This window comes from Typopeltis vanoorti, chromosome 13 (assembly GCF_054136105.1).
Source record: "Typopeltis vanoorti isolate ZY-2024b chromosome 13, IOZ_Tvanoo_1.0, whole genome shotgun sequence".
Classification (NCBI taxonomy): Eukaryota; Metazoa; Arthropoda; class Arachnida; order Uropygi; family Thelyphonidae; genus Typopeltis; species Typopeltis vanoorti.
In genome coordinates, this window is record NC_143561.1 from 20728659 (window position 1) to 20755899 (window position 27241).

General features: G+C 34.3%; 1 protein-coding gene across 2 annotated transcripts in view; it reads right to left on the bottom strand.

Moving 5' to 3' along the window:
* The window catches only part of Sf3b1 (splicing factor 3b subunit 1), a 329390-nt gene that overhangs the window by 181401 nt on the left and 120748 nt on the right, over positions 1-27241 (bottom strand). For both annotated transcript variants that reach the window (XM_090402705.1, XM_090402706.1), the window contains 2 exons: positions 21350-21437; positions 2168-2265 (listed from right to left, as the gene is read on the bottom strand). In XM_090402705.1, coding sequence (XP_090258831.1) covers positions 2168-2265; positions 21350-21437 — 186 coding nt within the window. The remainder of the gene's footprint in view (positions 1-2167; positions 2266-21349; positions 21438-27241) is intronic.

The window sequence follows — 27241 nt, forward strand, 5'->3', positions numbered from 1 at the left end:
AACAGGCGCATTAATCGAATATAATAACCTATGGGAAAATGTATAATTCGTTCCTCAAATTTCTTTTTAGAACTTTAATTTTTTTTATAAAAGAATTAAGGTAAATCTCAGGGCCTAGTTAAAGGAAAACCATGAAGCTGAAAGACAATAAAACATATTCAGAATTTAAATTTTATTATTCTACTTCTTAACAAAGAATTGAGCTAACATAGTTTGGCAGACATTTTGTTTCTTTTTTTCATACGACCATGGTATGGCCCTATTGCCTCTTCTACTCTTCTGCAAATTTTACTGCTTCTCTCTTCATCAGGGTCAGCCTCTAAGCACTGCTGCTTAAAAACTTCGATTGTACGAAAAATATTTTGAAATTGTTTCTGTGAAATATCTTTTGGCTGACTATCAGTGGTTAAATTTTCTTCATATTCTCCGGGATCTTCCCGCTGTGCATCTAAATTTAGTAGGTCGGAATCACTCAATTCTTCAGAACAAGATTTAATCAACTCTTGGACGTTATCATTGAAGGGGAGAAAAAAATGAAGGACGTACGGATTGGTCACCAACACGTGAAATCACGTGCTTTATAGATAAAATTTCCCAACTGTTATACAGTACAAACAAAAAGTTACCACTTTAAAAACTACAATAATCATAAAAGAGAAGTTAATTTTCCAACATGTAATAATAAACAATTCATCCCAGAAGACGGATTGATTACTCTATTATCGGAATGGATTCTCCTTTTTGTGATATGCGCAGAAGTGTCGAAGGGTCTCGAATCTGTGGGAGTACTATAGCAGACGACATAAATTTTGGCCGTAAAAATTTGGAACATGGTATACATAGTTTACATGGAAATAGTGCAGTATGCCATTAAAAATAACTTTGTAAAATGTTTTAAATCAGTAACTAAATTATTTCATTATGGTGAGTGATTTTTTAAAATAGTTAAAAGCCATAAAAATGTATTGATAGAAAATTTTTAAAGTCTGTAACATTTATTTTTAAGATGTATATAGGCGCACTAATCGAATTTGGGTATCGAAAAAAATATGACGCACTAATCGGGGGTGCATTAATTGAGGGATTACTGTATTATTAACCAATTCACATAATCAGCTTCATCTATAAGCATGCTACGCATGCCAAAATGTATGGATTTTAACATTATTGTTGACCTCAGCACAATTCAATTTGATTCCTGCAGTATGTTTCACTATTCAGTTACACTGGGTAAGGCATGGTGACTATCAAAACAAACAGAAGTATGAAAGACTATGAAAATTTTTTCTTAAAGATAAGAAGGAAAGAGCCAGCTGGGTTAGAAGATGCTAAGGCAGTTTATGGTGATGAAAGAAATATGAAATAAACTTTCACTATAACATACAGATATTTACTATGGCAATGATGCTATGAGATCATAAAGAAAAGATTAGGTGTTGGCAGATTGTTCATCTTTGATTTTTTTAAAATTTAATTTACTAAAAAAGAAAACAAATAAGATATATATTTAATTATTTAGTTGCCAATATTTCGCTGGTTTATATCCAGCATCTTCAGAACACAAACAGTTCATCAGCGTATGCAAACAATAACAATCGATTAATAAAAGGAACAGTTGAAAACTGTAACGGACAACACAAAGAAGTTCTACTTTGGCTCACCTGGCAGAGATGGTTATGAGGTGTTCCATTATAACTTTGTATTATGACTGATAATTATGGGGGTCTGTGTGCATGAGCAAAAGTTAGAAATAGAGAGAGACTTTTCTTTCTGGAGAAATTTCAATTGTGGAAAATTACCTTCAGGGGACATATATTACCTCAAACAACAAGAAACCATTAAAGTTTCAGCATATTATACAACACTTAGAGTATATGCCATAGTATAAATAAAATAAAGTACAATATAATCAATAAAAAAAATACAAGTATAATAATAATAACGAATTCCATTTAACAAAAGAAATATTTCTGCCAACTTTTTTTTTGCTGTTTCAAGATCCAGACAAATAAAGAGGATCTTATTAAAAAAAGAAATAAATAAAATAAAAAAAGAAGAAAAACACGAATTAAAGGAAACAAATCAAGTACATTAATTTATATAAAGATATTTAACTATAGATCCATTATATTTTAAAGTAGTATATAACATAATGAAAAAAGTTTACCTCAGCAACATCCCAACTAGATGCCTTCTTCTTTGATGGTGTTGAAGGAGTTGCTGGGGTCTCATCACCAGCAGGTTGATCCCACCGTCTTCGCTTTGCTTTAAAAAAAAATAATAATAATAAATATATAAAAATTATTTGTGGTATATGATAGTAAGTTAAAATTAATTAAAGTACACTGGAATCCTGCATAATGAAGAAGTTAACTGGTTTCATTATTTTAACAAGTTCATGTCAGGTGAGAAAAAAATCCTCTCAGACTTGCCCTGACTGACAATGAGATATATCCCCTGGTATCAGTGTGTATTTGTGGATGTGCCACATATTATGATAGGTTCTTCGATTATAACTAAACTGTGTGGAGGGGAAGGAAGGAATGTTTGTTTCAGTATATTAGAAACCAATAATTCTATATTTCATTAATATATTTAAATTATTAAAAGGTGTGCAAATATGTGACAGACACAGTGAATTCTAAATATAATGGAAATAAAGAAAAGGTACTAATAAAAATACTTTCATGCTGGCCTGGATGGCTGAGTAGTTAGTGTATTTGCTCTCCGGCCAAAAGGCTGCAGGTTCAAATCCCACCGTGGGCATGGATGTTTGTGATTGTCTGTGAAAATAGTAGTGGTGGTAGTGGTGGTGGGCAGTAAATGGCATTGGTGTAGATGATGCAGTATGCTGTAGTTGTGGATTGACTGGTGGAGAAGGAGAGTTGTAGAGTAGGTATCCTCCCTCGATGAGTCTTTGGACTCCCTGGAGGTGTCACATAATAATAATAATTAGAGGCAAATGACTTACTAATAATATACAGTTTTGGTATTATACCAAAACTGTATATTCAATAAGTTTCCGCAGTGGAGTGAATTATATGTGATCCTATAACCTACAGACATGCATTTTTGCATTTATGACATAATTTTAAAAACAAAAACACTAATGACAAGGAAAGAGATTTGTGAAATATGAATAACTAAACAATAATAATCAGCAGCTGCATACATTGGTAACTTAGAAACAGATTAATAAATTCCAATAAATTAATAATGATGATCAAGTGATTCATCTAGATGTGGCAAGAATATGTGTGGGTTAATGGAGCAGCAAATCATTTTGTATTTTTTTTTATTGTGCTCCTTAAGTGTATCATATTCTATTTTTTATTAATTTTAATTTAAGATTTAATTTTGATTTATTTATTTTTTTCACAGTATTATTGTTATTAATACTTTTTATCTTGTTCATATTTGTACAGTTAGGACCTAAATGTATTTCAGGCCATGCCACTCTATAACATATATCTGCAGCTTACACATTTTCTTGCTGAATCTTCCAGTTTGCTCTTCTAGTTGCTTAATTTGAAAGTCATACTGAAGATGCCCTTCAACACTAGGGTGCAAATTCTGTATTCCACAACAATATATAAGTATTAATCAACAGTGAGTTGTTATTTATCTAGATATGAACTTGTCTCAAAAAGTAACATTTCTAACATAACAAAAAGTAACAATTGGACCATATAAATCTCTAATACACTGTTGTAAATTTAGCATCTCTGTTAATTCATTTACAAAAATATATGCTGTGAACAAAAAAAGGTAACATGATGCTTCATTTGAGAGCAGTAAATTATATCACAATGTAGCTAATTAGCTGTGCAGCTTAGTGGAAGATGCTTACCACTGCTTTCAAATGATTCATGTTGAAATCCAATATTCGTCACAAATAGTGAAGTGAGTTTGAGGAAACACTGCATTTGTATAAGAGAGACAACCTACACTTGAATGCATTTGGCATCGAGAATCTTGAAGAATTATTAAATGATATGAGACCTAACATAGAGAGTCAGGTAAACTGAATTCTGATGGGAGGAATCCTAAGCATTTGTGTGAGGTAACTGTGTTAATGACAGGAATGGTTATTATTATGGAAATGATTACGAAGTGAATGATTCTATGTTCATCTGGTTCAGACCTATAAAAATATGTAAAGATGCCAGACATCAGTAGATCTGACTGTCCGAAGCAGAAATACTAACTGGTATTTCTGCTTTTGGATGCATTCGGGTGTAAAGGGCATAGTATTTTTAGGATGGATAGACAGGATAGGGCATGCTGGTAATGATACTGGATAACTTGAATTCAGTTAGTATTGAGACCTATTGTAATAGGCAGTGACTTCAAGGCCATCTGGTGAGATGAGGAATCTAACAAGCTCAAATACATTGGGGTATTGTTACAGACCTGATAGATCGGTTGCTAGTGACGAAGAAATGCATCACCAAACAAAGAAGATGGGTGAAAAGACTATCAATAATGGGAGACTTTAATTATCCAAACATTGATTGGGTAGCAGTAAAATAAAATCTCATGAGAAGAATAAAACTGAATTTATTGAGCTGTTGCAAGAAACTTCTGCAATCAGAATGTAACAGAAGGAACTCATTCAAAGAGTGCTAGATCTGACTATAGTGTCAAAGGGGGTTTCAGTTAAAGATGTAACTATTCTGCCTCCAGTTAGTGACAGTGATCATGCTTCACCACTCGGAAAGTGGCGAATTTTATGAATGTCCCATTCAGAAAAGGTTACATGCTGATCTACAAAGCAGGAAATTATGACTACCTGAGGAGTATGCTGGGTTCTGCGCCATGGTATCAGTTGTTGGATGGGAAAGATATAGACAGTGCATGGGAAATGTTTAAAAAAATACTTGAAGAAAGCGATATCAGAATGTGTCCCTAGAGTCCAAAGAATAAATAAAGTAGAAGTGAAATGGATGTGTAATCTAATTAAGCATAAGATTCGTAAGAAAAAGATGATGTGAGAGGAATACCATGTGCATTAAGATGTCAGTTATGATAATTATAAGCAGCAGGCCAGAAGATTCACAAATATTGTACAGAAAGCCAAGTCTGAAAAGAAACTAGCTATGCAAATTAAAGACAACTCAAAAGAATTCTATTGATATGCTGCAAAAAAAAGAAAGAATGAATCTGAAAGAATAACTCTACTGAATGCAGGTGACTGAAAGAAGTGATTGTTCAACTAAAGAGTAACTATTTTACCAAAAGCAATACACCTGGTATATATAAGTTTAAACTCCCTGCTACCACTGCACTGTATGAGGAGGAAATGCTAGAGCTGTTGCACAAAGGTTAAAATTTTTAACCAAACAGATAATAATGACAACAGGCTGTAGCTTTGATGGAGTAAGTTTTTTTCTTCCTCCACCAGAGGTCAGGATAGTAATTTTAACGATTGACCAAATTAATGTAACTTTAGCATACCATATAGCTTGTTTCTTCGTATATGTGTGTATAGTCCAGATGATGACTTTAATGTGAAGATTGAAACACTGAGTGATTATTTTGGTTTACATTAAAGTTTTAACAGGGTAGTTGTTTTCATAATTTTTAATAATGAATGGAGAGTATGGGATAAGTACCAGATCGACATAATAGGGGTGACTGAAACAAAAAAGACCAAAACTGGTGAGATCTTTCTGAGCAATAAATACAAAATGTTATATTCAGGCAATGACAATCAAGGAAAAGATGGAGTAGCCATAGTATTCAACACAAAATACGAGGCTAATCTTCTTGAATGGCAGTCAGTCTCAAGTAGAGTAATGTGGGCAAATATGAGAATGGGGAACTGGACAATGAGACTTATTTGTGCCTATGGTCCCACAGAAGGTTCTACTAAGGTAGAAATGGAGGAATTTTTTGAGGCTTTAGAAAAAGCAACTGACACAATGAAACATGAAAAGTTGGTCCTTGTTGGGGATCTAAATAGCAGAGTAGGAAATGATTGTGAGACATACAAAAATATTTTGGGAAAATTTGGAGAAAAGTGCAAAGCTAATAATAATGGCAAATATCTGTTGGATTTCTGCTCAGGACATGGACTGGTTATTACTAACACCATGTTCCAACATAAAAATGTGCACAAATTCACATGGAGAGAAGAGGCAAGGAATAAGAAAAGTCTCATTCACTATGTTATTGTTGATAGTGATGTTTTCTCCCTGGTGAAGGACACCAGAGTGTACAGAGGATTTGAAATTGGAAGTGATCACTATTTAGTCTTGAGCAGGATAAAATTGAATTTCATATTGAAAAGAATAACGTGTAAGAAAGTTTTAAAGCGAATAAAAGTTGAGCAGCTCTCAGATGTGAGCTGTAGACTAAAATACACAAAGATTATTGAAGAAAAAATGAAAGAGTTTGAGAACAGGAATCAAACCTTGGAGATTCAGTGGCAAACTCTGAAGAAAACATTGATTGATTCAGCCAGAGAGGCATGTGGTGAAGTTGTCTGTAAGGATAAAAAAATCAGAACTCCCTGGTGGACACAGGAAGTTAAAGAGGCAGTGAAGGAAAAGAAGAAAGCATACCAAAAGTTCCTGTCAAATAAGTCAGCTTGTGCTCTTAGAGAATATAGAGACAAATGCAAGAATACTAAACACTGTAAAACTAGCTAAACAAAAGTCATGGGAGGACTTTGGCAAGAATATAGAAAATAAATATCAAGAAGGTGGCAAAATATTCTGGAGGTTGTTGAAGAAGCTTAGGAATGGAATAAAGAGTGCTATAAAAGGAATTAGAGATGATAAAGGTGACATGAAAACGGGAGAAAAAGATATCCTTGAAGTATGGAGTAATTACTTTGAAAAACTGCTAAATGAAAAAAGCAGTGATGTCAGCACAGTGGTAGAAGACATTGACCAGGCATGCAGTCAGGAATACATATCCATACTTGAAGTAGAAAAAGCCATGAAAGGCTTGAAAAGTGGAAAGGCAGCAGGAGTAGATGATATTCGACCAGAAATGCTGAAGTATGGTGGTATAAGAGTCTTACAGTGGCTGCACTGCATAGTTCATAAAGCCTGGACAGAGGGACGAATTCCCGATGATTGGAGTAGAGCTCTCATAGTACCCATATATAAAAAGGGAAATAAAACTGAATGTGAGAATTACAGAGGTATTTCCCTACTGAGTGTTCCTGGCAAGATCTATGCAAGTATACTTGAGAAACGGTTGAGAAGAATTGTGGAAGAAAAGCTTGGTGAAGAACAAGCTGGATTCAGGCCAAATAGAGGCTGTCAGGATCAGATCTTCACTTTACGACAAATAGTCGAGAAAGCATGGGAATATAACAAAGATCTGTATTTAAGTTTTGTCGATCTGGAAAAGGCATATGACAAGGTGCCAAGAGAGAAGCTATTCAATACGCTGCAGTTATATGGTGTCAATGGGGCATTATATCAAGCAATACTTAGTCTTTATTTGAGTTGTAAGTCAGCAGTTAGAATTGAAGGAAGTACAGGAAGATGGTTTAATGTTAAATCTGGTGTGAGACAAGGATGTACATTATCCCCTCTGTTATTCATTATCTATATGGATCACATTATGAAGGAAAGTGGTATTAAACATGATATCAAAATTGGAGATGTTAATGTCAGCTCTTTGCTTTATGCAGATGATGTTATACTTCTAAATAAATCTGCTACAAGTCTGCAAGATTCTCTGACTAAATTGAATAACTGTTGTAATAGATATGGTATGAAGGTCAGCAATAAAAAGACAAAGACAATGAAAATAGGCAGAATCATTGAAAATGTCAACTGTGTTGTGAATGTAGAACCTGTGGAACAAGTAAAACATTTCAGCTATTTAGGCACGATTTTTTGTGAAGATGGTAAATTAAATATAGAAATAGACAACAGAATAAGCAAAGCTGGTATGGTTGGAAGTCAATTGAATAAATTCATATGGAATAAGAGAGAAATTAGTCAGAATACTAAATTAGCTGTATACAAGACAGTGTTCAAACCAGTTTTAACTTATGGATCCGAGAGCTGGGTCAGAAGTAAAACACTTGACCAAAGACTAGAGACCACAGATATGAGAGTCCTGAGAAAGATTATAGGCATGAACAGATGGCATCAATGGCAGTATCATATTAAAAACGAGGATATTAGGAAAGAACTTGGCATTGTCAGCATCCAGGAATGCGTTAGCAGAGCTAATCTCAGGTGGTATGGTCACTTAAACAGAATGGGCGAGGAAAGATTAGCAAAACAAGTGTTCTCTGCCAGGTTGGCAGGAAAACGACCCAGAGGAAGACCAAGATATAGGTGGATTGATACGGTACAAAGTGCCTTAGACGATAGAAATATAAGATCTGATAATGTTGGAGTGATGACAAGTAACAGGCTGATTTGGAGGAAAATTGTAGATAGGAAATTAATAATGATGTAATTTTTTTTTTTTCATGTAGTACTATCATATCCTGTACACCCCTTGAGGGTACATGGCAGGAATTTGATGATGATGATGATGATGAGTATGGGATTGGATTATACTACTGGAATGGATAAGAGGATGACTGTGACTGACAGATAACAAAAAGTCATGTAAGGGGGGGGGGTGAAGTCTGCAAGACTCAAGGTAACCAGTGATGAATTTTGCTAAGGCTTTTAACAGAATACAGGAATTGAATACTGTTGCATAAGTTGGAGAATATGGGATTGGATTATAAACTATTGGCATGAATAAGAGGGTGGTTGACTGACAGATATCAAAAAGTGGTATATGGGAATGTGAATCTGCAAGATTCAAGGATCAGTCCTTGGTCCATTGTTATTCAATCTGTACATTAATGACATCGGGAAGAATTTGACATGTGACATTTAGCTATATGCTGATGATGCAAAGATAGGTAACATAATCAGGAGTACTGCTAATATGAAGTACTTGAAGAATGATTATAGGCTGGAATTGTGGGCATGAGAAAATGGCTGTCATTTCAATGTTAATGAATGAAAGGTCTTGCACTTTGGTGTGATTAGATTATCCAATGTCATACACCCTCTGCCCAAAAAGAAACTGAACTTTGGATAGAAAATAAAACACAGGCCAATTATAATTAGTGAAATCATTTAAAGAAGTCACAGGGTGCTAAATCAGGTGAATATGGCAAGTGATCCAACACACAAACTTGGTTTATGCTCAAAAACTGTCTCACAATGTTCAAATGATGAGATAGTGCATCATCGTGCAAAAGTGACCAACTGCCTGCATCATGATATTCATGCAGTCCGTGACGAAATCCTCTGTCAAAAAAGAAACTGAACTTTTGATAGAAAATAAAACACAGGCCAATTATAATTATTGAAATCATTTAAAGAAGTCACAGGGTGCTAAATCAGGTGAATACGGCAAGTGATCCAACACACAAACTTGGTTTATGCTCAAAAACTGTCTCACAATGTTCGAATAATGAGATAGTGCATTATCGTGCAAAAGTAACCAACTGCCTGCATCATGATATTCATGCAGTCCGTGACTAATTCTCACTATCAATCGCTTCAAAACTTCGAGATAAAACTCAACATTGACTATTTGGCCAGGTGGAACGAATTCTTCGTGAATAATGCCCTTGGAATCGTAGAAACAAATCAGCATTGTCTTTACTTTTAACTTCTCCAAGCGACTTTTTTTCTGATGCCTCTCTTCTGGTGGTCTCCACTCAGCACTTTGTTTCGGGCTCATACTCAAAACACCACGTTTCGTCACCAGTAATGATCGTTTCAAGGAAGTTTGAGTCCTCACGTTTTAATGAGGTCTTTGCAGTGTTCAATTCGATACATTTCTTGGTCATCAGTCAACTTGTGGGGAACAAATCGCGAATTCAATTTACAAAGGCCCAAACTCTCGGTCAAAATGTTGTGCACAGTTGATTTTAGAATCCTCAATTCATCTTCAATCAATCAATCTCACAGACGATTTTGGGTTTTCTTTGATGAAATCATGCACTTTTTGGATGTTAACTTCGCTCAGTCCAGTTTTTGGACGGCCCAGCTTTTTGCTGTCCTCAAGCATCTCATGACCACTTTGAAATCGCTTAAATCACTTGTAAACTTGAGTATGGGATAAGCGTTCATCACTGTATGATTTTTGAAGAATTTGATGTGTTTTGGTAAAACTTTTACCAAGTTTAACACAAAAGTCAATCGCAGCTCTCTGTTAGAAACTCATTTTCTGACCGCTCGTCAAAACACACTCTTGGCACTATAACTCAGCTTCTAATGAAACAAATATCATAAACAGTTGACACAACACTAATGAAAGTTTCTGCTTTTGACAACAAAAAGATACAACAGGTGGCGCCACTAGCTTCTTCTATTTTCGAAAAGTTCGGTTTCTTTTTGGACAGAGGGTGCACTATACTGGTGGGATTATGCTAGAAGAAACTGATTGGGCTAGGGATCTTGCAGTTTTAGTAGATAGCAAGCTGAAGTTCAAGGTTCATTATAGCAAAAATTGAAAATACAACTCAGAGAATAATTACAATGTTAAAATCAACCTTGAAATGTAAAGATAATCAAGTCATTTTGTCTCTTTACAAGGCAGTAATAAGACCTCACTTGGATTATTGCATTTAGGTCTGGTCTCCTGGTTTCTAATACAGTGGAAAGAGAGTGTCAAAAATTATATCAGGATTATGGAATGCTGATTATGAAGACAGAACTTGTAGGCTGCAGACACTAGCAAACAGGAGAAAGACTGATGATATGAATGAGACAAACTTCTGAAAGAGCTATATACAAAATTTCAGTACATGGAATTTTCATTTTATGGAGAGTGGGGAAAGGACAAGAGGGAATCCTTGGAAGTTGAGAATGAATGCTGTCAAGAAGGGGGGTGAAAGCTAGAATTTTCTGTCATAAAGTGGTGCATGCTTGGATGGATTGCCATTGGATGTTGTAGTGCAAGTAGCATGAATGAATTCAAGAACATGTATGGCAGCTGGTGTGAATAATACAGACATCCTCGATGAGTCATTTACACCCTGGATGTCTCTATTAATAATAATAATGCTAGCAATTTTAATTTTGATCAAGAGAAATATATAAAAACAATTTCAGCTAACCATCATTTATAAATAGCTAGGAATATTAGAAGCCAGTGATATTCTCCATTCGAAAGTTAAACAACAATCTGTAACAGAATACACCAAAAGAGTTTGATATATTCTGAAAAAAAACTAAATGGATTAAACACAATTAGAGCAATGAACTCTTGGGCTATACCAGTGATCCAATACACATCTGACATAATAGACTGGACAAAAGAAGACATGGACAAATTGGATCGCAAAACTAGAAATTAATGACTATGCATCATGCATTACATCCATGAAATGATGTTGCCCGGTTGTAGCTACCAAGGAGAATAGGTGGATGGGGTCTGCTGCTTGTGAGATAGATTTTGGAAGAAGAAGAAATTAGTTTAAAAAGTCACACTGACAACAGCTCTAAGCAAATGCTTCAAGGAGTTACACAAGAGGGCCTTCTAAATGCAACAGAAAACAAATCCGATTACAAAAAAGGAACAGCAAAATAATCAATATGTATGCTGTAAAAAAATAAACATAAATCCTTGCATGGCCAATTTCCTTGAGATACTGAGAAAAAACTGACGTGAACAAGACATGGCAAGAGCTACAATATGGATATATTAAAAAAAAAAAAAAAACAAGATTTATTCTAGCAGCTCAAGAACAGGCATTACAAACTCATGCAGATTATGTGATCATAAAGATGAGATAGTAGAACATCTAATCAATGCCTACAGCAAGATAGCTCAAACTGATTGTAAATACCGCCATAATCAAGTTGCCAAAATAATTCATTGGCATGTATGCAAAAAATATTACTTTCCTACTTCCAATAACTGGTGACAGAATAAAATAGATATAACAGACACAGTATTGGAAAATGAAACAGCAAAATTTCTCTAGGACTTTACAAACTGATCGGCATTTGGAACACAATAGACCTGACATCACAATTATTGAACATCTTCAGGTTTGGATTATTGATATCATTGTACCCAGTGATAACAACAAAGAATTGAAAAAAAAAAAAAAAACTAAATATAGAGATCTGGCAATCGAAATTGGCCGGCTGTGGTTTAAACACATGAAAATCATCCCAATAGTTATCAGTGCACTTAGTGCAATTTCAAAAGCGCTATCCAACTATTTACAAGAATTAAACATCCATAAGTGACCCCATATGATCTACAAAAAACAGCATTACTTGGAGTCCATATTTTATGACACAGACAGACTATTCTTAGATTCTTGGGAAGAATCTGAATTGCTCTATAACACCAGTTAAATTGTGAAAGATATCTTGTTTTGACTGTGTCTCAATTATATGAATAAAGTAATAATAATAATAATATGTGGAGTGCACTTTCAAAGATGGGTGCATTAATAAGGATGCCCAAAGGAAATGATAAATGAAAATGTATACAATTCCTCTCCTGCAAAATTCTGCTGATCCCCCCACCCCCAATTAATAAGAGTGAACAAGATTTCTGGCTTCTGGCAAATATGCATGCTTAAGTTCTTCTGGTATTGACAATTAAGATTGTATTTAGCATTACTTAACAGATTCATACAGGTCAAAATACATGATATAAATTTCTTCTCAGCTCCACCTCACCATAAAAAGTGCCATGACAACATCAAATCTAAACATGACAATAGAGAATGTTGTCATATTGAAATAATTACATGAAAATACCAATATTAAAATTGAAATGAAAACAAAAACTTCATTTTTCACTATCAATTTAAGTAGGTATTGACCTAGATATTGAACGAATGAGGAAGAGCTCATAATTTAGGATTCAGCCACCCAAATTGTATTCTTATTGGCTTAAACCAAAATAATATGATGGTACAATATGATAGAATTTCTTGCAAGCTGGAGTGTCGCCTGGTTAAACAAGGCATTCCACTGTTTTCATTAAAAAAGCAAAATGAAAATCATAGCAAAAAACCAGCTACTGGAACAAATCCCAATTCAACATCAGCAGAGTTCAGGATTGCCAATATAAGAAGAATCAACAGAAAAGAAAGGGAACTAACAGAAAAACTGGATAAGTAACCAGATTGATATAATATGTGTTACCAAAACAGAGAAGACAAAAAAGAGTGGGAGATTTCTATAATCAACAAATACAAAGGAAGAGAAGCAGTGGCAAGGAAAATCTTCTTCAATAGCATGCAATACCAAGTACAGAAATATGAGCAAATATCAGAATTGGGAACAGGAAATATTTCTGCCTACGATTGCATAGAAGATTCTCCTAAGGAAGAAGTGAAAAAATTTTTCAAGGCATTAGTGGGTGCATTAATAGAGAAGGCAGCTGACACAAGGAAAAAGGAAGAGGTGGTCCTTTTCCTAATAATAATACCAACACCATTCCAACATAAAATTGTGTACAATTTGACACGGACCAAACATGCAAGAAATCAGAAAGTCTTATTAACTATGCAATTGCTGATAGCAATATCCTTATGCTAGTTCAGGATACAAGAGAATACAAAGGATGTGAAATAGAAAGCGATCACCATTTAGTTTGGAACAGGATAAAATTGAATACCAGGATGAAAAGAAAAGTGTAAAAAAGTATTAAAATAAATCAAAGTTGAGAAAATTTCAGAGGTGAACTGCAGGCTTAAATATACAAATACTATTCAAGAAAAAATTAAAGAGTTTGAAAACAAGAAGCAGACTTTGAAAATTTACTGGCAAAAAACCAACTTCACCACATGCCTCTCTCTCAGCCATAGAGGCATGTGGTGAAGTTGTCTACAGGAATAGAAAAATCAGAACTCCATGGAGTTAGGAGGTAAAAAGAAGCAGTCAAGGAAAAGAAGAAGGCATATCAAAAGTTCCTAGCATGTAAGTCACCTTGTAGTCTTAGAGAATATACAGAGAAAAAAAAATAAGAAAGCAATGTACTGTGCAAAACTAACAGAATATAGAAAACAAATATCAGAAGGAAACAAAATATTCTGGAGGCTATTGAAAAAGGCTTAGAAAGGGAGGAAAAACTACTGTAAAAGGAATCAGAGATAATAAAAGTGACATGAAAATTTAAACTAAACATAATCCACATGTATGGAGTAATTATTTTGAAGGATTGCATATAAGTATTGCTTGATAATATGGCATCTTGTCATATTTCTTTTGCAGTTCTAAAAAAATTAAATACAGAACCTTGTTATATTCCCACGATTTCTCAACTATTTGTTGTAAAGCGAAAATTGATCCTGACAGCCTCTATTTTGCCTGAATCCAGCTTATTCTTTGCCAAGCTAGCTCTGTGTAAAAATAGCTAAACAAAAGTCATGGGAGGACTTTGCCAAGAACATTTAAAATAAATATTACAAAGGTGGCAAAATATTCTGGAGGTTGTTGAAGAAGCTTAGGAATGGAGGAATGAGTGTTGTAAAAGGAATTAGACATGATAAAGGTGATGTGAAAAAAGGAGGAAAAAAATCTTGAATATGGAGTAATTACTTTGAAAAACTGTTAAATGAAACAAGAAGTGATAGCACAATGATAAAATACACTCAACAGACATACAGTCAGGAATACATATCCATACTTGAAGTAGAAAAAGCCAAAGGCTTGAAATGTGGAAAGGCAGCAGGAGTAGATGATATTCGACCAGAAATGCTGAAGTATGGTGGTGTAAATGTCTTACAGTGGCTGCACTGCATAGTTCAGAATGCCCGGACAGAAGGACGAATTCCCGATGATTGGAGTAGAGCTCTCATAGTATCCATATATAAAAAGGAAAATAAAACTGAATGTGAGAATTACAGAGGTATTTCCCTACTGAGTGTCCCTGACAAGATCTATGCAAGTATACTTGAGAAACGGTTGAGAAGAATTGTAGAAGAAAAGCTTGGTGAAGAACAAGCTGGATTCAGGCCAAATAGAGGCTGTCAGGATCAGATCTTCACTTTACGACAAATAGTCGAGAAAGCATGGGAATATAACAAAGATCTGTATTTAAGTTTTGTCGATTTGGAAAAGGCATATGACAAGGTGCCATGTGAGAATCTATTCAATACGCTACAGTTATATGGTGTCAATGGGGCATTATATCAAGCAATACTTAGTCTTTATTTGAATTATAAGTCAGCAGTTAGAATTGAAGGAAATACAGGAAGATGGTTTAATGTTAAATCTGGTGTGAGACAAGGATGTACGTTATCTCCTCTGTTATTCATTATCTATATGGATCACATTATGAAGCAAAGTGGTATTAAACATGATATCAGAATTGAAAGATGTTAATGTCAGCTCTTTGCTTTATGTGGATGATGTTATACTTCTAAATAAATCCGCTACAAGTCTGCAAGATTCTCTGACTAAATTGAATAGCTGTTGTAATAGATATGGTATGAAGGTCAGCAATAAAAAGACAAAGACAATGAAAATAGGCAGAATCACTGAAAATGTCAACTGTGTTGTGAATGGAGAACCTGTGGAAGAAGAAGTAAAACATTTCAGCTACTTAGGCATGATTTTTACTGAAGATGGAAAATTAAATATAGAAAAACACAACAGAATCAGCAAAGCTGGTATGGTGGGAAGTCAATTGAATAAATTCGTATGGAATAAGAGAGAAATTAGTCGGAACACTAAATTAGCTGTATTCAAGACCGTGCTCAAACCAGTTTTACCTTATGGATCTGAGAGCTGGGTCAGAAGTAATACACTTGACCAAAGACTAGATACCGCAGATATGAGAGTCCTGAGAAAGATTATAGGCGTGAACAGATGGCATCAATGGCAATATCATATTAAAAACGAGGATATTAGGAAAGAACTTGACATTGTCAACATCCAGGAATGCGTTAGCAGAGCTAATCTCAGGTGGTATGGTCACTTAAACAGAATGGGTGAAGAAAGATTAGCAAAACAAGTGTTCTCTGCCAGGTTGGCAGGAAAACGACCCAGAGGAAGACCAAGATATAGGTGGATTGATACGGTACAAAGTGCCTTAGACGATAGAAATATAAGATCTGATAATGTTGGAGTCTTGACAAGTAATAACAGACTGGTTTGGAGGAAAATTGTAGATAGGAAGTTAGTAATGATGTAATTTTTTTTCATGTAGTACTATCATATCCTGTACGCCCCTTGAGGGTACATGGCAGGAATTTGATGATGATGAAATCTTAAAAAATAAAAGAGCTAAAAAGGAGTTAAAAATAAAAATTTGAAGCTAAAATTTTAAAAGTAGTAGCTGATACTTTTAAGTTACTTACTGTATTCAAGTTGAAGTGATACTTGCATATAAGTGGCTAAATACATCTTCCACGTGGTCTTCTGTGCTTAATTCATCCACATTTTCACTTAGATTTTCAGCTTTATTATATGTGGCCATCGTTCCAATATTACTCAGTGTACATGAGGGTAAATGATAGCATGTTCATCACTTGTTGTTACACCTGAGGTCATACTTGACTGACAAAATAGCTATCAGCATTGGCAATTCCATCTTGTTTCTTAATTTAGTTTTAATTACATTCATGGAACTAAAAATTTTGTTCAATTTCCACATTAGAACTTGGCAGTATTAATAAATTTATTGCACACTGAGCAATTTCTTTAAATGGATCCATTCCAGATGCATCTTTATATTCTCATACTTCAGTCAAGAATAGCTCAGTGTTTTCTATATTTGTCCATTTATTTAAGTGGATTGTATTGTATTCAGCAGCAGCAGCAACATCTTTTTCTGTTTTCAGCATTATTTCTAAGATGGGAGCAGCAGGTTCTTTTATATGTTTTAGGATATTGTCAACAGAAAAAGAAGACATCATTCTTAAAATATTCAAGTTTTCAGGCAACCTTTGCTTAAGTTGTTTGAAGAGACCAAGAAGAAACTGTCTTGCTCTACTTCTAAGATTTCACTCATCATTTTGCGTTATTTTCTTTTGTATCATCAACTCTGAAATTTTTCTTTCAATTCAGTAACCAAGATTTGGACTGAGATCCAAACAGCCATCAATCTCTGACTCTAGAGTGTCGATTGTGGATGATGGTAGCACTAACATATTAGCAATAGAGCGAATCAAACGAGAAAGATCTTCAAATAATCTCATCTTATTTGCACTGTTAGATATGAAAATTTTGTTAACTTGCTGAACTTGAACTAGAACAGGATGCAAAAATAAAAGGTACAACAGATTCCTTTCATCTTTGTACATCTCCCACAAAACTTGAGCTTTGTAATATTTCTCAGTCACACTCACGACTTCGAAGTGAGTTTTTAATTCCAACCACTGGCTGAGAATTCTGTCTACTGCAAGTTCAATGGAGAGCCCCCTTGTTGCACAATTGCTTAAAATTTTCAGAGGAGCATAATTTTCATTGATAGTTTGATACAGCTCTTTGTATGCTGCTTGTCTTGAAGAAGAATGTGAAAACCACTTATGTTTCGGCAACTAAAAATTCTAATTTTCTTGGGAGAGATTCTCCACAGGTGTGAGACATTGCTAGTTGTAATGAATGGCATACACATCTAATTAAAATTAAGGAGGGAATATATGCCTTCAGTTGTTCATAAACGCCATTATTGACACCAACCATAACACTGGCATTGTCTGTACCAATTGCAATGAGATTTTTAATGTCCAGTTTCTTGGTCAAGAGCTCTTTTTTCAGTGCAGCCACAATACCACTGGCTTCACGCTTTTCTAGAACCATCATGCTCAAAAATGTATATATAATTTTGTTGAATTTCCTGCTATAATAAATGATGGCCATTCCTAAAATCTTATTCACTGTGATATCATTCGATTCATCTATTAGCAAGCTGAAATTTTCATCTCCAATGTCCGCAATTAGATCTTCTACAAAATGCTCAATTAGAATATTCTTTACAATTGCAGAGCACTTAGTTCCGTGCATTTTTACCTTTGGCATAATTTGCCTGTCTGGGATGATGTTTTTGCAAAGATCTACTAGATGATCGCAACTGTTGAATGATGAGTGACAACAAAGAAATAATGTTAACCTACCTTCAAAGTTCACGGTCTCATCAGACTTTTTCACAAGCATATTTCTAATAGGAACAGCCTTATATGGAACTGCAGCAAGATATTTCTTAGTTTTGCTATGGTTTACAAGCTGACAATATTTAGCAGCTACATCAAATCTGCAAAACTTATAGTGGCCTTTTGTAGCGTCACCAGGAACTTCATACAACCATTTACTAAACATTCCCATTTGCAACCACGCCCTCCTAAATTTTTGCTTGTAAGCTTTATTTTTCTCCAAAATACCCTTCTTCAAAAATTGCTCATTTTTGAAGAAGGGTATACAACTCTTTACTGCAACGAATTACGATCAGTCTTTGAAAACTTCCCACTCGCTATCGTAACTACCAACCAGAACATCGTGCAAAGACCAACTTGTAGCGATGCTATCAACTTTAAAACGACAAAATACAGACTGTTGGGCCATGTGACTGACTGACGTCATCATGCATTTGAAACATGTATGATGTTCGTACCAAACGTACAATACAATTCTTTATCAAATGTGAACATCTGGAAAACTTTTAAAACAATTTCTTTAACAGTAAGTTATAAAAACAACTAAAAAGAGCTGAAACTAGTTCTGAAGGAGTTAGGTGCTAGATTAAAATTTTGGAGCTAGGGAAGGAAAAAAAGAGCCAGATCTAGCTCCAAAAGAGCTAAATTGGCAACACTACTTGAGACTGCCTGCCATTCAAGAAGATTAGCCTCGTATTTAGTGTTGAATACTATGGCTACTCCTTCTTTTCCTTGATTGTCGTTGCCTGAACATAACATTTTGCATTTATTGCTCAGAAAGATCTCACCAGTTTTTGTCTTTTTTGGTTTCAGCCACCCCTATTATGTCGATTTGGTACTTATCTAATTCCTCAGCTAGCTCCATTTCTTTGCCATTCAGGCTTCTTATGTTGATAGTACCAATCTTTAGCTCTGGTGATGTTGAGTTGGGGTGTGTTTTGAGATTTGTTCCAGTAGCTGACTTTTCGCTGTTCGCCCTGGTTCCCTGGCAAAAACAACAAGGTCCTTGTTTAACCGGGAGACACCCCAGCTGGCATGAAATTTTGTGATGTTGTACCATCATTTTGTATTTTGGTTTAAGCCGATGGGAATACAATTTGGTCGGCTAAATTCGAAATTGCCAGCCCATCCTTGTTCATTCAGCATACAGGTAGATACCCAACAGGGTGCACCACGAGATGGTGAGGAATGGACATTAGGTCAGAAGCCCTGGTCAGTTCTCTGCATTCCTTTAGAGGCTATATGGAGGTCTCATCTAGTTATACAGCTTTGACCCTTAAGCACTCCCCCTCTACCAGATTTGTCTACATTTATATTTTTTAAATTACAATTATTTTGGTACCATTGAATTTCCTAGTAATCAAGCCAAATACTATTGAACTGAAAGAGAAATTATATAATACTTCATTGAATCAGATGTTATGATAAAAATGGTGAATGCATATTCATATTCACTTAACCATGAGGAATATATTCAGTGCATTAAGCAGTGGGAGGGGGAGGAGGATTTCCTTTATGGCAGTTTCTTTGTTAAATAGTTGTATTGTGTTTTTGAGACTTCTGTGCTTTAAATTCATATTAAATGCTAATATCTGCATGCTGGCTATTAGTTGTAAAAATAATTTTAATTTATTAAACCCTCTTAATAGCTAAATATTCCTCGGGAGAATTATAATTAAAAAAAAAAAAAAACATTTAGTATTACAGTACAGATATTCATTATGCAGCCAACTGTATTAGAATTGAATAGTTAAGGAGTTCAAAAATTAACACTAAGTGGATTCAAGATGTTGTTGTATAGTGAGACCTGTGAAGTTTCCATAATTAAACAATCACATATATGCCACAGTAGATAATTATATTTATTTTAAAAATATTGTGTCATATATATATATATCGTAAGACATCATCAATGCACGTGAAAAACAGAAAGGAAACTGAACAACAGAACACTACAGTTCAAAATTTGAATCCCTCTGTTTATGTAGTTGCACAAAACTATTGAGCTGAAAATTATAATTAATTAAGTTAATTATTTACAATACAATCCATTTAACACAACTGAGTATAACAATTTGTCAAACTTTTAGGATGGAAAGGCAGTCATTACAATTAAGGTTTGGTTAATGAAGTACGGCTTCAGTAATTTCTTTGAAAAGCCATTCATGTTCATATACAGACATAGTTCTCTGCAGTAATTTTGCATTTTCCTCACTAAATCCTACGAATGATGTTTTCAATTTCAGATGTGATTTTTATGTTCAGAAATATATTTGACTGATCTTCACGTTTATCCATTATATGAAAAATTGCATGAACACGGTACTTGGTATACTCCAGGTACCATCATTGTTGAGAATGGGATAAGGTAAGATTATAAATTTGGTTAATGGCGTTGAAGATAGCAATACTACATGTACAGAGGGATTCAAACTTGCATATGTGTTATACTTTTCTATTGTTCCAATAAGCCTTCATAGCTAAGTCAGTATAGAATAATCCCTTTGGTCAGAAAAACTTGGGTTCTATTCCCAGGTTGCATGATGTTAGGAGCCATTATCTGGTCTCTTTTGACTAAAGGTGAGTTAGCCAGTCTTATACAGAGGTAGAGAGTTTTTCACCCGGAAACTTGGGCTTTTCATCCCTACATACATACTTAATCCCTCATTAGGAGGGCTCAACCCATCAGGGTCTGTTTCTCAAATGACTATGAAAAGGCAGAATAAACAAAGACAACGATGACTCCACAGTATTTGTCCTGGAAAAATGGAAAAAGCCTACTGCTGATGCAATGTTTGAATCATATGATTAATATCTAGCAGAAATAATTTTTGTAATAGTAGTATGGTTTGTTCTCTTGGCGTATTAGTGAAATGGCTTACGTTTAAGCTTGCTACTATAAAGCTGAACTAATGAATTAGTAACTTTTTAAGTATTAATAGTCTCCGTGCAGGTGCTCAGTATGTTTATTTGATTCAAAAAATTAGATGTTTTTTAAAATTGAGGACAACAGGTGGCAGAAAAAATGCCAATAACTTAACTTACAATCAATCTTATTAATAAATCCTGTTATCACAGTTTCTAAATACATGCATCATACTATACTATATGCAGCAAACATTAATTTTACACTTTCCATTTCAAAATAATATAATTCTAGTTAATTCCATATAATCTGAACAGAATATTGCAGCAGAAACAGTGAAAGAATATAATATAACAGACTGAACTCACCTGGCTTGATTGCTGAAGCATCACCATTTTCCACTGGTTTAAGATCACCAGACTTTGCTTTCTCTGTGAGCTTTTTCCTCAGTTCAACCTTTAAATACATAAAATTCAATAAACCATTTCTGAATATTTCAGACAAATAACGTTTCAATGGTTGTTTTTTTATTTTACTAATTTTTTATTTAGTTTTAAATAAAAAAAAATTAAAATATAATTATTTTTTTATTAATTATACTGATTTATAGGTATCAAACAGTTTTAAAAAAACAATCTAAGGTTTCAAAATATAACTGCAAATATCCACATTTCTTTACAATTGCACTAAATAGTTTCTTTAATTATCTTTTTGACAATACACCAGATTTCAACCAGGCCTATGTTTATTAGTTAAAGTTGACAGATTATAATTATCTAATCTGTCAAGTTTAACTGTGATGATGATTGCATGATGTGACTCATAAATGATTTAAGCAGAAATAAGTTAAAAAATTGATACCTAACATTCAGTGTAATAACACCTTAAGGAAATGAGCTAACTCAGTACCATATTAGTACATGTTCTCCCTCCACAAATCAAACCTATACCTGAGTGTAACATGTATAGATAAAGAATGCTGAGATTACATCTCCTGAAGGATCATCCTGAGTGTGATAGCCACATCACTATCCTGGATAATAAATACATATTCTCAAGCAAATCCTCTACTTTAAATGAAACGAAAAGAGACATGCAGAACAAATGACACATTATTATTATTACTTTAAGTGAATCCCACTACAAAATGCCATAAATCTACCGAAATCAGTACTGTTGTTGGGATCCCATTCACGTGCTGTCTCCAATCTAGGAGGTTGACTACCATGACAGGACTCATGGTTAACTATGGGCATAATGACGTGGTAAGGACCCTATCTCTTTCATATATTATCATAAGTATTCATGGCTGTAAATCCATGTGTTTATATGGCCAGTTTGCCTGTTCTGAAAAATCCGAGTTTCGGGCTGAAAAAATCTGGAAATCCTTCTCTAGAAACAAAACACAAAATTTCTTAAAGCAACTTCTGTGCACTCATTGTCTCACATCAAGTGATGTAAATCATTTATCAACTAAAGACATTTACATGCATTTCCACAGTGGCATTTGAACTCATAGTTGGATGATGAATATTGGATATCACTCAGCCAGACCAGGAAGGAAATAATTGAATAACTGATTTCTATAATCATCTTACTCACTACCTTTAGTGAACGACAACAAATAGCTGTTCAGTTTGAAATAAATGAATTAAATAGGCACAGTATGCAGTACCACATTAGAAAGATTTAAAGAGATTAAAAAAAATAAGGTTGCCCACATGTAGTGATTATGATGAGACATGATTCAACTATTTTAATATTAAAGTCTTTTTCCTCAACAAGTGACAATGATGAGTCTGTTTTGTCATGTTTATTCTGACATCCTAAGAATTCATAAAATAAAATAGAAAAATATACAAGCACAATATAACTTATACACAAAATGTTTTTTCCTTTCTTGGTCTTGCTGAAGGATAATATTTTTAAACCGATATGATAACAATTAAACTTAAAAAATTAAAAATTACCTCTTAAGATTTCATTGACAGTTTGCACAAATAAGACTTTTTATAGTCTATGTCTATTAGCTTATAACACTTTATTAAGGCTTTCAAAACGGGTAATTTGATCTCATGGTTATTATTATTAGACACCTCCAGGAAGTCCAAGACTCATCGAGGGGAGGGCACAACTCTGTCTTTGCCACTCAATCTGCCAAATGACTGCAACTACACCAACGCCATCTACCACAGACCACCACCACTAGTATTTCCAAAGACAATCATCCATGCTCACGATGGGATGATTCAAGGATTTCTACTGATTCTTTGAAACTCTCTCATGATAAGTCACTTTTAATGAAAAGCAAAGCTGATGTTTTTCCAGAAACCAGTTAATGATCTTCTGTGGTTCTGTGTTTGCAGCATACGTTTTAATTTATGCTATCCCATAACACAATGGCACATGACTGCTGGTGTGTGTGCGCGCGCTTTGGTACAGATTTCTGTGCATCATTCAGTTCCTTCCATATTAAGCTTTCAAAAACTGCAATTCATCTTGTATTCATTTGGATATTTTTCAATAGGGTTTGTGGCTTTTGGAGATTACACTCTTGAAGTGTGATATTCAATCTGTCATTTAACTGTGATAAAAAATCACCAGCTTATAAATGCTTTTATGTGTGGCTGCAAGATGCCAAAATAGATATACAAAATGCATTGACTAGTTTTGGCTTGTTTTTCCTTTATCTGAGAAAAAAAAAAATCCATTAAATTAGGAAAATAACATTCCTATTATGAATGACAGCTTTCTCTTAACATGGAACTGGCCACACAGTCCAGTGAATGGACTGTGTGACCAGGGCAATGTTGGGAGTGGCTCATAAGATTCCATGAAAAACTGTTCAAACTTGCCTGAACAAAGCAAAAGCAACCTTGTGTAACTGGTATACATTCAATCTTTCCAATCATGACTGATGAATATAAACAGATGACTGGATCCATGGAACAAAGCACAACCAGACTTTCTTCTGAGGACCTAAACTATGCAAAATTTACATGGACCCACAAATTAGCCAATCACAGCTTCCTCTTAACATGGAACTGACCACACAATCCAGTGAATGGACTGTGTGGCCAGGGTAATGCTGGGAGTGGCTCATAAGATTCCATGAAAAAACTGTTGAAACTTGCCTGAACAAAGTAACCTTGTGTAACTGGTATACATTCAATTTTTCCAATCATGATTGACTCCCCCCCCCCATCAAAAAAAAAAAAAAAAAGATGCTGAGTGGTTAGCGTATCTGCTCTCCAGCCAAAAGGCTGCGGGTTCAAATCCCGCCATGGGTATGGATGTTTGTGAATGTCTATGAAAATACCAGTGGTGGTGATATAGGCAGCAGATAGCATTGGTGTAGTTGCGGCTAGTTGTAGTTGGTGGATTCAGAGAGTGGTAATAATAATAATATACTTGAAGATAGACTCACAAGGTTATTGAAATCACTGTATATTTTCAATACTGACTAAAAAGGACCAGTAAAAAATAAAATGAAAGCATTTTACTAGCACTGATATATGAATGACATCAAAAATCTAAGAAAAACAATGTTTGAACAATAAATACTCTGAAGTATTAAAACTTTTTTTCTCCCCTCAATAAGCCAAGAACAAACTCAAAGGAGATATCCTCAAATGAAAATCAATGAAGTTGGTTACTTTTTTTTTTTTTTAAATAGGAATAGTGAGTTTTTCTTACCATTCCTATTACCATGCCCACCATATCTTAAATTCCTGTTTGTCAGTTGCCACGCAAGCAAACAGGAATTTAAGACAGTGTAGTGCATAATAGCATGGAGTTGAGTGGAAGTAGTGAGTGGAAGTATATGTTACCAGAATAGAGAAGGTAATGCTGATATTATATGCCAGTTACTTAGATAAGAAAGAGTCAAGTATTATTAATGGAGGATTTTAATATGGGAGATACGGAATGAGAGATTGAAAGCAATGATAATGCAACAAGGTAATAAATTTTTGGAGCAGCTTCGTGAATTTGATAACATTACAAGAATTAGTAATTCAAGATATTAATTACTTGGAACCCTTTTGTAACAGGTTCCACATTTTGTAACAGTCAGCAATTATCTGACTTTGAAAGAGAAATTAAGACAATGGATAAAAAGATAATTAGAAATGATCAAGGATGGAATTTCTTAAATAACTCTGATAGTATGTTACGAGAATTAACAAGCATTATCTGAGAGATATGTTTAACAGAAGAGACAAAAATGCAAAACGCATAGTACTGAGGGCCATTTTTGCATTATTTAATGTTTAAACATATCCCTAAGTGTAAATTTAATAATAAATCTGGAGTCAGCAAAAAATACAGAAGAAAGAAATATTTGATATATCACTTGACAGTTATAAGGTTGGAAATAGAGATCATCTCTCTTCCTTGGCAGTAAATAGATATTATGTCAGAATTAATTAATCCACTTTTAATCATTAGCAATAAGTCCTTAGGTGTGAGAATAGTCTCTTCTAATTGGAAGTTTGCAAAAGTTATTCAAATTCATAAGGGTGGGTTGTCTCATAAAATGGAGAATTACAGACCAATACATCTTCTTAGTGATATAGAATATGTAGATATAGATATAGTGATATTTAGGTGGGAGATGAATTTCATCTTCCAGTGTGAAACTACAACACCACTTACTGGAAGCCTAAAGTAGCTTGAAAAAGTTCCATGTTTAATCTCTAGAGCAGAATTTTCAGACTATGTAAAAAATATATTTTTTTTAATCTATATTTTTCTTCTTCCTTCTACGTGTTAGGTCTACTGGCCTGTTACAAAGCTATCTTCAGCCCTTCTAAGTCGTACCCATCCTGAGGATAAGGTGATTAGCCGTATGCCTTTCCAGTATATTCTATGGTTGTAGCTGTGTGTGTGTTCACGGGGCTGGTTTGCCTGTTTGCAGGAGGAAAACCACAGATAAACCAGGGAGAAAAACCCTGCTGTCCACGTCCAAGACTGGCTAACTTGGCTATGCCTGAGAAAGATCCTTAAGCTCCTCACATCGGCGATGGGAACTGAACCCAGGACACGCCTTTCCCAGACATATAGTAACAAAGCACATTGCCACTAGGCTAACTGCACAGACCAAGGATAAAATACAAAAAATTATAAAATTGATAAAAGTAAAGGGAAAAAAAAATCTTTAGCCTACACACAGTACAAAATGTACTATAGATTTGAAAATAACTTTTCATGGGTGTGAGCAACATTTAAAAAGAGAGAGAGAGAAAGTACTGGAAATATTAATTAGGAATTGTATCAAGAATATTCTTGATAGAAATCATTTGTTGATCATCGCATAGCATAGTTTCTTCAAGGAGAAGGTGATTAGCTATAACAAGCTTCTTTTACATGAAGAAGTCACGACTGAAATCAAGGATAATGGCTATAAGTGATTTACATGGATGTTTAGCAGTGCCTCTGAATTGCATAAATCAGGAGGATGAGTTCTGTTTTACTGGAGAACAGCTCTCAAGTTACTATTAAAAAAAAAAATTAAAAAAAAAAATAAAAATAAAAAAAATAAATAAAAAACTGAATATGACTATTACAATGGAATTTCTTTTCTGAATGTTCTAGGTAAGATTGATGCAAGCATATTAGAAAAGAGTAAGATTAATTATGAAAGAGAAATTTGGAGAAACAGAAGGTGGAAAGTCAAACTGCAACTTGTCAGCATCAGATTTTCAATTTAAAAGGAAGGAAGTCATTAGCATTCAGAAATGTGTGCAGAGGTAATATAAGGTAAAAAGTCCCTTAAACAGTAGAGGAGAAACGTAAGAGTACCAAGTTATAAAAAAATAATAATAACGCACGCTTTTCACATAGTACAATCATAGTATCCTGTAAATGCCTTACAGCATATTAAGGAAATTGGTGTTTTTTGTCCATAGTTAACTGTTCTCATAGCAAACAGGTATAACAAACTATGAACAAAAAAAGAAGAAAAAAGGTATAGCAATTCTAAAGGAAATTCACTACAACAAACAATATTGCAAATGAACTATTCTTGCACCCCTATAAATTGTGAGAATCTACTTTCCCAGGAGAATATGATAGTTCTGTTTTTCTTCAGGGAATGCCATCTCGATGTATGAGGTCGACACATAAATAGACAGAAGTTGTACTTTATATGTTCAAAGATCATAAGGCACAGCTGGCATCAGAATAGGAGAGGAGTTCTTTGGTAGGCTCAGAATGATGCTAGAATTTATGTCTAAACCAATATGTTATGTTTTTATTTG